The sequence below is a fragment of the Cololabis saira genome, chromosome 14, assembly GCF_033807715.1.
Source record: "Cololabis saira isolate AMF1-May2022 chromosome 14, fColSai1.1, whole genome shotgun sequence".
NCBI lineage: Eukaryota > Metazoa > Chordata > Actinopteri > Beloniformes > Belonidae > Cololabis > Cololabis saira.
In genome coordinates, this window is record NC_084600.1 from 25916370 (window position 1) to 25930864 (window position 14495).

Below are 14495 nucleotides of genomic sequence, written 5' to 3' on the forward strand. Positions count from 1 at the left end.
GAGGGAAATGATCAGGGAGATTAGTCTTTTACTTCACTTACTTGTCATTTACTCGTATGATACATTCATACAGTATGCATTTGGTAATTTTTTTGGTAATTTGCTGTTTATTAGTTATTGATGTGTTTTTTATAGAAGCTTTATTGAGTTGAAACAGGACTAAAAAATAAGTCATCAGCTGATCTACGAGCCTTATTACCAAAGTTCATTTTGTGCTAATACTTCAATGAGAGCCTTTTCTTAAGGTTTACAATTTATGTCACATAAAAATAAAAAAGGCAGTGACCATGAAAGAAGACTACTCTTTAAATGCAGACATAAGTTAAAATGAATAAATAAATAAAGAGAGAGAGCGCTGCAGCGCAGGGTTCAGATGTTGGGATATTTGTTTGGTGAACGTCTGAATTTCAATTTTTCTTTGCTTTTGCAAAAACACCAACAAATGATAAAATGTTAATTAAACTAATAAAAAGTATTTGTGACGGTATATATGAGCAACTACCTGCTAGATCGCTTAATGTTGCTGTGGTCGCCTTGACAACAGTTATAGTAAATACTCAGTAACATTAAACATGTCAGACATGACTCTTGTTGGGTTAAAACTGAAAATGTACAAAGTAATGCCTACATCTGTTAGGTTTTTGCGGTGGTATGACTCCAAGTCCAACACGTTTAGTTTAGTTTTTTTTTTTTAAATAGGTGCATTTATTTTTTGCTGCATAGGTTTCATGACTGTTATCAGTGTTTTACTTCTAACAGATAATACATTACATTCAAGTGTTCTCAATAATGACATTTTAATCCAACAGATTCATAGCTGAAACTTGTATGTAGAAAAATCCTGTGGAGCCCGTAAAATACCTGGAGCCGCACTAAAGCTCTGTGGTGAACATGATCTCTTTCTGACGCTTCCCCACATTACACGTCATGCTCTGTAAGAGCTGAACACAAATGTTCAGATAGATAGGTATTCTTTTTCTGTGCTATACAGGCGTGACAGGATGACAGCTCCATGCTGCTTAGAAAGTCTGCTTGATTATAGAAAAGAATCTAAAACTGTTATTTTGGTCAACCTTTAAATCATGAAAATAAACAATAAACAATTATCCACTAGAAGCATGTTGCAGTCATTGGACTTAACATAAAAATGCTAAAATTTCTACGGGAAACTTAAAGGGCAAAGTCAAGACTAAACAATGTAAAAATGACTCGGGCCAACAGAGCACCTGCTAATAAAGCTGCTTAAATAATCCCTTAATTGTTTTCTCCAAAAAAACACCAGCATGAGCTCGTTATTAAAAGGAAATCCCTCTCCCGGGGCCAAGTAGAGTCTTTGTGAAATTCAGAAGACAAGACAGATTATATAGGAAAATAACTGTTTTATCCTCTATTACATTGTTTTTTGTCATCACTGGGAGTCAAAATTGAAATCACAATTTATTTTTAATTAGTTGCAGAGCCTTTAATTATGTAGTTTAACTTGTTCTACTACTGCATGTATAAGTACAGTCTTTTTATAGAAATCTTCCACAAAAACTCTGGGGTAGATACAATGGTACTCGGGCCAAATACAAAGAAATACATCCTAAATTGCCCGTAGGTATGAGTGTGGATGGGGGGGGGGCTCATTACACTCATTACACCTATCGCCTGTAATGAGCTGGAGAGCTGGAGAGCAGACCCCTGCAAAGGATAAAACTGGTGTAGAAAATGGATGGACAAAGAAAAACTGGGAAAGCAGATCGCAGAGAAAGTAGTCAAACTCAGGCCCCATACACCACCACCACCCCTCAAATGTCACATTAAAAGTTGGTGGCTATTTGGACACCAAACTTGCGTGTCCATGTGTACCCTAAAACTAAGTGATTTGGAGATCCAGAGGTGAATAAGATAAAAAAATGGTTCTGACCTGAAGAAATGTCAGATTCATGTTTTCAAATACTACGTTTCTGTATTAGCCCTGAGTGTGCTCTCTGCATTGGAAAAAAGAAATCTGTGGTGGGTTGGACTGGGAGCCTTTGATGTCTCTCATTACGTCTCCATTACTGCCACCCATATCCGTCCAGGTCAGTAAGTGGACTCAGGAGAACAGACATTTTAACAGGAAACTACCTCCAAACTACCAAAATCCAAACCCTCTGTGCTGCAGCTTCCCACATACTTCCTTTCCTCCTCGATGCTTTCTCCTCTTTATCTCTCTCCTCCACACTTATTGTCCCTCTCCCACTCGCATTCTGCAGGCCTCCTCCGATCCCGCTCCCCCCCTCGTATCTATACCTGGGAGCCATGCTGCAGGCACCCACGCACTCCCAGCAGCCTTTCAGAGCATTCCAACAGGCTGCACAGCTTATCACACTCTCGCCTTTCTCTCTCCCGCACACACACACACACACACACACACACACACACACACACACACACACACACACACACACACACACACACACACACACACGCGCACACACACACACACACACACACACACGTGAATGATAGACTTGTTGGATGATGGGAAAGTGAGGTGTGAGTGTGTGACTCAGTGACTTTAAACTACAACACACAGCTACTAACAATGAAAGCAGAGGACGAAAGTGGAGAACAGGGCCGTAGGAAGAGAGGTGGGCTCTTTGGAAAACACACGGAGTGGAATGGAATGTAAAGAGACTGGATTAAACAAAACCTAACATTACACAAACTTTCGGAGATCATCATTTATATAGTATGTTTAAAAAAAAAAGTTTAATAATGTCTGAAAGCCAGTTGCAATTGTTACTATCACAGCAATAAAGCAGTTCAGCCACATAATGTGTTACTCTAACCTCAAATTAGAAAAAAGAAATAATGTGAAAAATGCAAATCAAAATAGTGCACTGATTATCCCACTTGGATTTTTTTTCTTTTGTGCAGACAGTATGAATCCAAGATATTCTTTTCTCCTCAACCTCATTTCATGTTAAAATATACCTAAGTTTGCATTTTAGGCAACATATTGAGAAAGGAAGTAAAAAGCAAAAATTAAGGTGAAATGTATATACAGCCCGAAGAGGAAATATGGATAGATCATCTCCCTTTTATCAACAAAATGTGTGAGAAGATCATTGACATGTTTTAAACCATGTTCCTAAAAGCTGAAAGGGATTTGGATATTTTTCCTTCGACGGAGCAAATATAATGATTATATCGTTCCAGGAATCTGGAGAATTTCAGTGTGTAAGTCTGTACTGGACACCTGAGATCTCTGATCCCTCAGACGACACTGACTCAAGAAACATCAGCTGTCGATAGCAGATACTGTAGAACCTCATGGACAAGGGTTACCAGAGATAGCGTGGTAGCATGACGATAAGAAAAGAAGCTGATAAGAACCATATTCTGGATTGATACTGTCTGCAAAGAAATAAAAGTCAGAATAAATGAAAAACAATTTGTATTTTCCTTATTTTTCTTTTGCCTTTGGTGTTGCCTTTTTTTTTTTTTTTAGGGCAATATGAGATACTTTTTGTTCCAACTACATTTCCACTGAGAAAAAAAAAATCTAATAAAAATCCATAAGTAATTTACAACATTTCATTTAGCTGACACATCAGCACACTGCAGTTTCTACATCCCGATGAAACTGTTGTGATGTTGTGTAACGCCTCATGAAGTTTGGAATGCCCTATTTTGTTGTAATTACCCTGCAGAAGGCAAATTCTAATTTATGGTCATTTTGGAAGCAGTGCTTTTGTTTTTTACAGCTATACTAACTACTACTAGCTAAAAAACACTTGTGATTGGTACATAATTAATGTCTTAAAGGAGGAATTACTGCAGCCACCATAACAGTGAACTATTTCTGAAGACCTATGCAGTTGAAACTGCAGTAAACGATCTTCACAAAACATTTAAAAGAGAACTGTATGATTTGTAAGGCAAGGCAAGTATATTTCTATAGCACAATTCAACAACAAGGTTATTCACAGTGCTTTACAAAGACATTAAGACATAAATAAAAAGCATGATTTAAACTTTAAACAAAAAAAAAAAAAAGCCAATAGAATTTACAGGACTCAAACCCGACTCAAATCTGAGGGACTCTAACCCAAACAGGACTCAAACCTGAAGGACTTTGCGGTTTTGAGTTTCGAGGTTCCTGTCTTATTTTGAAATCCCTTGTCCATATTCTTTAGGTGTCCATGTCCATGTTCTTCAGGTGATAATAGGCTGACTTCACTACTTTCTTAATTTGGCTGTTAAAATTCAGATCTGAGGTCCAGAACCACTGCCAGATTTCTGGCTTGGCTATTTGTTTGTAGCTTTACTGCTGGAAGCGGAGTTTGAATCTTTCTTCCTTGGCTCCAAACACAATTTTTTCCTTATTTGTCTTCATTTAAGACTGGCACATCAAGACTGGCACATCCACTCTTTAATTGGATCAATGCATTTGATCAATGTTTTAATTGGATCTCCTGGTGAGATGTATTGGAGCGGTGTCATTAAGGACCTTTATTAGAGCTGTCTCAGTACTGTGATTTAGCCGGAAACCTGACTGGAAAACATCACAACCGTAATTTTGTCTTAGGAAGTTATACAGCCGCTGAAAAGCTGCTTTTTCTATGATTTTACTAAGAAAGGGGAGGTTTGATATGGGCCTATAGCCGTTCATAAGTGATCTGTCTAGACTGTTCATTTTAAAAGTGGCTTAATGACGGCTGCTATTAGGCAAGAGGAAAGACATCTGAAAGCAGAGGTGTATTTCAATGTCTAAAAGCTCTAAGGCCATACAACGTGCAACACTTAAAACACCCTGTTGGCAGAGTATCAAGGCAGCAAGTGGTGGAGTTCAGCTGATGTATTATGTCATCCAGGTTCTTACGGGTGACTGGACAGATATGTGTTATGGTTTCTCTCATTAGACACAGAGGTGGTACATATCCTGCGTCTAGCATAGGAGCCCCGACTGACTGTCTGATTTTCTGAATCTTGTCAGTACAGAAAGAGGAAAACTGATTGCAGGCACGGTTGGATAGAAGTTCAGGGTCCACTGACTACGGTGGGTTTGTTAGCCTGTCGACAGTAGTGAACAAAATGCGTGCATTATTGTTGTTTTTGGCAATGATAACAGGAAATAGGATTGTCTTGCAGTAGTGTTCTCCTACGATGTGGACCATGTGTTAAGTCAGAAAGTAAGCTCTGTCCGCCAATGACCCAGCCTGCCACTCAAACCTTGTCCTCCAGCACCCCTCCTGTCAGATGGAAATTGACCATGAGACCCCGGCAGATGCCTCAGAGGGCAGACTCATCTGAAACAGAAGGTGATCCCGTGTTCTCTTTAACACATGTGACAGGCACTTTCTCACCTGGCTGCCTTCTTTCTGCCAGAAGACGGCTGGAGGCGGGTTTCCTTTGGTACCGCAGAGGAAGGTTACGGTGCGACCTGGAGCTGTGATCTGGTCTCGAGGCCGGACGACGATCTGAGGAGGCACTGTGGCACAAAGAAAACAGACACATGGCAATGAATCATCATCTTCACGTTGCGTTGCTTTGTACAAGTGTCAGAGTGTGAGTTGAGTTTGTGGCAGCAGACATGATGAAGCTGTGACAGGTGAGCAGTGATGACAACAACCCATCACTAAGGACTCTCCAGCTCTTCATGTTGCCATCCTTTACGCACACACATGCACTGTCAGGGCTGTCAGTGAAAATAACAGAGAACAAAATGGATCTCTGTCTGGAGGAGATGAGGCCTCACTGCTCATCTGACAGTGTCAACAGGAGTGAAACAAAGCCCTTTTGGCTTCAACCTTTCAATCTTTACAGACAACATTAATTTGTTTTTTTTTTCCTTTCTTTTTTTTGTCTCTTAGCAGGTCCTAGACCAGGGGTCGGCAACCCGCGGCTCTAGAGCCGCATGCGGCTCTTTAGCGCCGCCCTAGTGGCTCCTGGAGATTTGAAAAAAATGTTTGATCTTTTTTTTCTTTTTTTTCTCCCTTTTTTCTTTTTCTTTTTTCCTTTTTCTCTTTTTTTCTTCCTCTTTCATTTCCTTTTTAATCTCGACATTTCGACTTTTTTTTCAACATTTCAACTTTTTTCTCGAAATTGTACTTAAACATTAATCTCTAAATTTGGACTTTTTTCTCGAAATTTCGACTTTTTTCTCAACATTTTGACTTTTTTCTCGACATTTCGACTTTTTTCTCAACATTTTGACTTTTTTCTCGACATTTCGACTTTTTTCTCAACATTTCAACTTTTTTCTCAACATTTTGACTTTTTTCTCGACATTTCGACTTTTTTCTCAACATTTTGACTTTTTTCTCGACATTTCGACTTTTTTCTCAACGTTTTGACTTTTTTCTTGAGATTTAACTTCAACATTAATCTCAAAATTTCGACTTTTTTCTCGACATTTCGACTTTTTTCTCGCCATTTGCCTTCATTCTAAGGCTTATACAAGACTTTTCATTTTTTGTGGCTCCAGACATATTTGTTTTTTGTGTTTTTGGTCCAATATGGCTCTTTCAACATTTTAGGTTGCCGACCCCTGTCCTAGACTAATGTTTTCCTCAGCTCTTCTTCGCCCTCTCAGACAGCAGGTGGATCCGTACAGTCCCAGGTAGCACCTACCGGGGAACGGGCCTGTGGCTTCTGCTGTCACTATTTAGTTAAAAATGGTCTCTGCAAAGAGGACATATCCAAATAGGTCCTGGGTAAACTTGGGTTGTTCATTTATGATCCATCCTGTGATACATGATGATGTTGAACACTATGCCTCCAACTATCTTGTGCAGCAGTGAAAAACAATACCAACTAAGTTTTCATAATAGCCTGAATTCAGGTTTGTAGGTCACGTTTGTGATCAGACTGATCAGATGTCTTTGAACAGCTGAAGGGCAGGAGGAGGAAAGCTGCTGATAAATGCTAGGCTGACTTACCTTACTCTGCTGCTATATGCCACCCCTCAGCCCTGTACGTGTGTGTGCTCACACACAAACACACCTAGCTCTTTGATTTGTATCGATTCTGCAGCAGAGTGACAGGCCTCTCTCCGCAGAGCGGCTGTGAATGCATAATGATGCCCTCCAACAGTCCTAATTGATTTCTCATCGGCCCATCTCATCTCCTGCTTCTCTTTCATGGTCGCTCTCCATTTGCATTGAAGCACAGAGAAAAAGAAAGACTGGGAGAAGAGGGGCATCGGAGCATCCATCCATCCATCCATCCATCCATCCATCCATCCATCCATCCATCCATCCATCCACCCATCATCCATCCATCCATCCATCCATCCATCCATCCATCATCCATCCATCCATCCATCATCCATCCATCCATCCATCATCCATCCATCCATCATCCATCCATCCATCCATCCATCATCCATCCATCCATCCATCCATCCATCAATCCATCCATCCATCCATCATCCATCCATCCATCCATCCATCCTCCATCCATCCATCCATCCATCCATCATCCATCCATCATCCATCCATCCATCCATCCATCCATCCATCCACCCATCATCCATCCATCCATCCATCCATCCATCCACCCATCATCCATCCATCCATCCATCATCCATCCATCATCCATCCATCCATCATCCATCATCCATCCATCATCCATCCATCCATCCATCCATCCATCCATCCATCCATCCACCCATCATCCATCCATCCATCCATCCATCCATCCATCCATCCATCCAACCATCATCCATCCATCCATCCATCCACCATCCATCCATCCATCCATCCATCCATCCATCCATCCATCCATCCATCCATCCATCCATCCATCCATCCATCCATCCACCCATCATCCATCCATCCATCCATCCATCCATCCATCCATCCATCCAACCATCATCCATCCATCCATCCATCCATCATCCATCCATCCATCCATCATCCATCCATCATCCATCATCCATCATCCATCCATCCATCCATCCATCATCCATCCATCCATCCATCCATCCATCCATCCATCATCCATCCATCATCCATCATCCATCCATCCATCCATCATCCATCCATCCATCCATCATCCATCCATCCATCCATCCATCCATCCATCATCCATCCATCATCCATCATCCATCCATCCATCCATCCATCCATCCATCCATCCAAGTTTAACTTACAAACTGAAGAAACTGAACCTCATAATCACACCCTCAATATAACAGGTTTTGGTCTTTTCTTTAACTGCTCAGTTATAATGAATGATGTTCTGAAAGGGATTAGAAAAAGGAGAAAGCCCTGGCCATGTAAGACCACATTTCTGATGCACAAATGTTGCTTTGCTTTTGATTACTCTGCTATGTTCATGTTTTTTTTAAATTTTTTTAAAAAATGATTTTGATATAGCTTATTTTGTGACAAATTGACTTGAATGTTTTATTTGAGATTTGCACAAATGTTTTGTTATTTGCACAACTGTCAACCTCAGTAGAAAAGTCTGCCTGTTACTGTCTACATTGTATTAATTGCACAGTGTATTTTAATTTAATTGTTATGCAGGAAAGGGATATTTGTTTTATTTTATTCAAGAAGCATTTTTATTCTATATATGCAGGCAGTTTATTTTTATTTCATTTGTTTTATACATTTTGATATTGTGCAGACCTCTGTTAACAAAGGAACCTGTGTGACATTTGGCACGAGGCTTTGTATTAAAACTGATTGTTTTTTTAAGGGTTTGCCTCAGAAAAAAATGAAGCTAACAGAGATGCTATGCTATAATGCTTTGGGGGAAACCCCAATTAAGGCACAGAAAAAAATATCGAGATATATATCGAGTATCGCCATTTAGCTAGAAAATATCGAGATATGACTTTTGGTCCATATCGCCCAGCCCTAACCCATCCATAAAAACTAACAGACACAAGGTACAACCAGTAAGTCTAGTTTGTGGAGGGTCAGAACTTGGCAGCTTCAAAACGAGGACAGGACAGCTTGGATGGGAGGCTGAATTCAGGAAAATCTGAATATTTGGATTTTCTATTTATGTCACTTGTAGCAGTAGCTGGTTCAGTGAAGTCAAATTAAACACAATTTAGTTATAATGTACTTATATCAACAATTCAATCCAGATATCAAGTATTCAGCTGTTAGGAAGACATCTGGTTTTCAGTTTTGGTTTTCAGATAATGATAATGTTCTTTCATGACCAGGAAATCTGGAAAGTAGATTTTAGATCGTTCTATACATTTTTTTACACCTTTAAAATTTGGAAATAAAAGTATTTGGAATATAGTCACGGTAAAAACTCAATTAACATTACACAAGGAAACACAGGATGAAGAATGTGTGTGTAATGTGCACTGGGCGGTGAGAATGTAAGGTGTTATTGCCTCCCCAGACCTTAAGCTGAGCTGAGGGAAGGGAGGACGAGTCAGGAGGTGTTATCGAGTGGTACTGCGTAACATGATGCCCCACTGTCTGTTTCGTTGACCTTGCTGGCTTAAGCAACATCAGAAGAGCTGGCAGATGTGGCGCTTGGTGCCAGATCCATGCTACCCTGAATAACAAAGGCATTCACAAGAGCGCTTTCCCCAAATAGTGCAGTAAAATCTAAACCTGACCAGTCCAGTCTCCCTCTGTTACTCCTGCTGTTGTGGGTGTTGACTTCATAGAACTTCTTTGTAAGGTTCTTCTGTTTATTAATGAGCTGAGTTTTGTTTCTTGCAAAGCTACAGTCTGAAAAATATGTTTTTCAGGAAATTAGAACTTTACAGGATACATTATACTATAATACTATTTCTGCCTGGCTACAAGCAGAAGAAGCTCTGGATGGCAATCTTCTCCTGAAGCTTGAGCTTCTTACTCAGAACAACCCTAAAACACCGGTGTGCAAATCAAATCAAAATGAGGATATGGTTTGAAAACAAAATCTTTCTCTGTTTAAGTGCCTTTATTTAAGCTGGACCCAAGTATTCAGATATCCAAATATTTGTTTGTTTGTAAAATACCCAGGTCTCAGTTTAGTATCTAAATAATCAGATTTCCAGTTTGTTTACCAGATATTTGGTAAGGCTGAACAATCAGATATCTTAATGTTCATTAGTTAGAAGCTTATCTGGTTTTATTTTGCTCAGCAAATACTCTTTTTTTCCCTTGCTCTTGTTTTTGAAAACAGCCAAGCCAAGACATTTATTATTTAGGACGACACATTTTGTTTTTTCAGATGCTTTTTCCCTTCCTGTCACAGAAAGCCAAAGTGCAAAATACAAGCTATAATCTTTCACGCATCATTAAAATATGCAAATAATAATATAATACAATCTACATCCACCCCGAGTGATTAAGCTCTTTAATATTTGTTTAAATCTTCTACTGACACTAAAATCCCTGAAAACCATAAAATAGTATTCACAATAGCCAAAGAAATATCACATGCACTTGGAGAAAATCAATGCAAAATGCAGACATTTTCACAATCACTGCCAGTAAATTACCTATTGCCCACAATTACTCACACTCCCATTGACCAGGCAGGCCAATTTCATGCCCTGAATACGAATTTCATACCATCCGTCCTCAGTCCTCCAGACTGACAGCAAGCGACCTACAGCTGGAGAGTAGCCGTGTGTGGACGGGGGGGAGAATCACAGCTCTGGGGGGTCCTGGCTGAGCAGGTCAGGATCATATCCTGGGGTCAAACTCTCAACCCCCCTAAAGGTCAGTGCCCAAACACCCCTGGGTTCTGTATATGAACATCAGGCAGTGGTGCTCACTCCCACAGATAATTAAAGGAATGGTTTCCTGCACGAGCTGATGCAAGGCCTGAAACATTAAAGAAATGCAGCGTAACATTCATCTCATATGTTTCTCCAGGCTTGCTCATACACACATAACATGAACAAACAAAGACGCAAATAAGGAATCCACAAACTATAAATGCTACTAGGAAAAATACAATATAATCAGAACAGTTTTGCTTTGCATCTGATTCAACTTTGCCACAAACATGGTGACAGATGAACTCATATGTTTTTTTTTCCTTCAGTGGAGTGCCACACAGCGCTGTCTAGAGAATAACAAGGTTTGATTTGAGGAGGCAGGCTGGCGTGTTGCCCACGGCTGTAATAAATAATTAGCAATAATGGGGCACTCGGCGCAACACTGAGCTCAATTTAGGGCAAGGAGATACACCACATCCTCATAGAATTTGAAATGCTGACATACACTGTAACAAAGCAGTTGAAATATACATGACATGAAGCTTGGAACAATGCCTGCCTGTCACTCCAACCGTTATTTTGTTTCCTGAGCTTCTGGCTTTCTGGTCTGGCAGCTACTGATGATGTAAGAGCTCTTCAAAAACACTGGGAATGATTCCCTATTAAACACAATAGCACCTTCATTTTCCTCTTTTATGAAGTGTGGAACTGATTCCTTTAAAATAATAGCACATGACCTGAGGCGGAATCAAAGATGTCAACTACGGAATATTTAAATAAAGAATGAATCACATGAGACAGAAACTCATCAGAGTCTGTAGACTGGTTTTTATGTGCTTGTTATTGCCCAAGCTGGAGAATACAAGAGAGGCAAAGATAAACCACTGCTGCAGGTTAGAGTTCCTGAGTATCTGAGATAAGAACAGTCAAATTCAAGGAGGGGAATGTGTAACTCTGTTGGGACTCCTTCAAAACATAAGCAAAAACAGAAATCAATCATTTTTGAATAATTTAAAGTCATATATTTTTCATAAATAAAACATAGAAAACATATCAAGTTTATACCGGGGAAATACACAATCTTAAGAGAATATAAGGTAATTTCAAATTCAACGGCAGCAACATGTGTGAAAAAAGTTAAGACAGGGTAGATGATCAGTAAATTCCCCAAGATAATGTTCCTCACCTCACCGTCAAGCCACGTATTTATTTATTTAGGTATTTTTTTATTTAGGCATTTATTTATTTATTATGTTCATGATTATGTTTTAATGTCTGTGTGTGTGTGTGCGTGCGTGCGTGCGTGCGTGCGTGCGTGCGTGCGTGCGTGTGTGTGTGTGTGTATTAATGTGAGGATGTGTGTGAAAATGACCAGATGTGTTTTTAACCATGAGTGTGTGAGTTTTTCTATGTTTAATGTTGATTTGATTACGTAAAGCACTTTGCGTTACTATTGCATGAAAAGTGCTTTATGAATAAAGTTTGATTTGATTTGATATGATAAATAAACAAGAAGTGAAGATGAACCGCTCTGTAGTAACTTTTATGTGTGCAGAAAATGCTTAAAAAATAATTGGCAAAAGAGATTCGTAAACTCACGCAGCACCTGCGTGGCTGACAATGGATGGACAGGTAGGAGTTAACGCAGGTAGAAAACATTAGCCACCATCAGATTAGCAAAATAGCAAGGGAAATGGCTGTGGTCTAACCCTCTGTCAGGCTCGTTGGTTCCTCCCATTTACCCATTTCTGGATTAACCAGCGGGTTGGGCATAACCAGCTCCTGTCAAGACGGTGACAACCAGAACTCTAAACCTGGACTTGGAGACCACTTTTCACAAAACCCATGGCTGAATTCACAGAGGGTTGGTCCATTTGAAGAATAAAACATGAATTATTGTGAGATGAACTGCAGCAAGACGGCTCAGTAAAGTCTGATCATGACGTTGTTTATACGGGGTTGGCTTTCGTTTCAGCTGCTCACCACATCCTGCGGTTCCCTCAGACAGATCAGAGCGCGTGATTTGTTTCACGCTGTCGTACAAGCTCAGCGTTCTGCTGCATGGCACAGCCAGACAAAGTGCTTACAAGTAAAGCCTCTTTCCTACCTCACTCTTCAGTACAAATGCTTGATGCATGATTTTGCACCAACATACTGAAGCTATCACACGCACACACACACGCACGCACGCACACACACACACGATCCCAGCATGAGCCCCTCAGGGCTTTAGAGGTGACAGGCATCTGTCAGAGTCCCACACTGATGCAGACAGCGTTTCAGACATACGCCAGAGTAAACACACTCACACTGCTACTCCTTCCTTTCTTTCCGCAGCCCCTTTTTTTACACACAATTTTCCTCCCAAAGACTTTTTTCATCTCCAAATGATGATTGAAGAGATGTTTTTTTTTCACCCTGGGAGCAACATAAGACAACTTAAATATAAGCAACTTAAATATAAATCATACATTCTACAGTTTAATTGTTAGTTAACCTCTACACACTAAAGGGCTCATTTATCCGACATCTGTGTATACATAGGAGGAACACAAAAGTTTTAAAGTGGCCTTATTCTCATTTTCTAAGTTGTCAGACATATCTACAGTGTTTTTCTTTATAAACTATATTATTAGAGATGACCCGAGCGTCAGAAAAGGAAGTTAATGTGTGACATTCCTGTGGTCAGAATACTGGAGCTGCAGAGAATGCGTTGTTTCCGTTTCTTTGGCTCTTGGTGATGTCATAGAGTTTCTTATTTTTGTCATATTCTCAGCAGTGAACACCCACAAGAGAAAGGGGTCGTTTTGAAAGTAAAGTTAATCAGTCAGGGTTCAGAATGCATCATAGCACAGAAACAGCACTGGTTTGAGCCACAAATGACCTTCTTATGGCTTCAGATAAGGGATTAGTGTCCATACTGGTTCTACTGGACCTCAGTGCTGCTTTTGACACTATAGATCATGGCATTTTACTGCACAGGTTAGACCATGTTGTTGGGATTAAAGGGACAGCTCTACGTTGGTTTAAATCATATCTATCTGACAGATTCCAGTTTGTTCATGTTCATGAGGTTTCTTGAGAACAGACAAGGGTCTGCTATGGTGTCCCTCAGGGTTCAGTACTAGGGCCAATCTTGTTCAGTTTATGCAGCCCTTGGGAAGTATAATCCAGAATCACGGCATACATTTGCATTGCTATGCTGATGATACGCAGCTGTATTTGTCTATGAAGCCAGATGAAACAGAGGTTATTATTTTTGGTCCCAAACACCTTAGGAAGGGATTAAATGGTGTTGCGATGGCATCCAGTACTACTGTGCAAAACATTGATGTTATTTTGGATCAGTATTTGTGGTTTAAACAGTATATTAATCAGGTTTGTAAAACAGTGTTTTTCCATCTCTGTAATATCGCAAAGATTCGGAGCATCCTCTCCTAGGGTGATGCAGAAAAAGTAATTCACGCATTTGTATCTTCTAGGTCGGATTACTGTAATGTTTTATTAGCAGGACGTCCAAGTAATTCTCTGAATATCCTCCAGTGATCCAAAGTGCAGCAGTGTGAGTGCTGACAGGAATCACCAAGCAAGATCATGTCCATCCAGTGTTATTTCCAAGACCTAATAGTATGTTCCTAATAAATCTCACCATCCTCAGAGTGCAGGTTTACTCGTAGTTCCTGGGGTATCCACATGAAAATTTGGACGACGGGTTTTCTGCTATGAGGAACCATTACTATGGAACCAATTTCCAGTTTGGGTTAAGGAAGCTGACACTACCTACACCTTTAAAACCAAACTTAAAACGTTTCTGTTTAGTAAAGCC

General features: G+C 40.0%; 1 protein-coding gene across 3 annotated transcripts in view; it reads right to left on the reverse strand.

Moving 5' to 3' along the window:
* The window catches only part of robo3 (roundabout, axon guidance receptor, homolog 3 (Drosophila)), a 239845-nt gene that overhangs the window by 45105 nt on the left and 180245 nt on the right, over positions 1–14495 (reverse strand). For all 3 annotated transcript variants that reach the window (XM_061740241.1, XM_061740242.1, XM_061740243.1), the window contains exon 7: positions 5340–5464. In XM_061740241.1, the coding sequence (XP_061596225.1) occupies positions 5340–5464 (125 nt within the window). The remainder of the gene's footprint in view (positions 1–5339; positions 5465–14495) is intronic.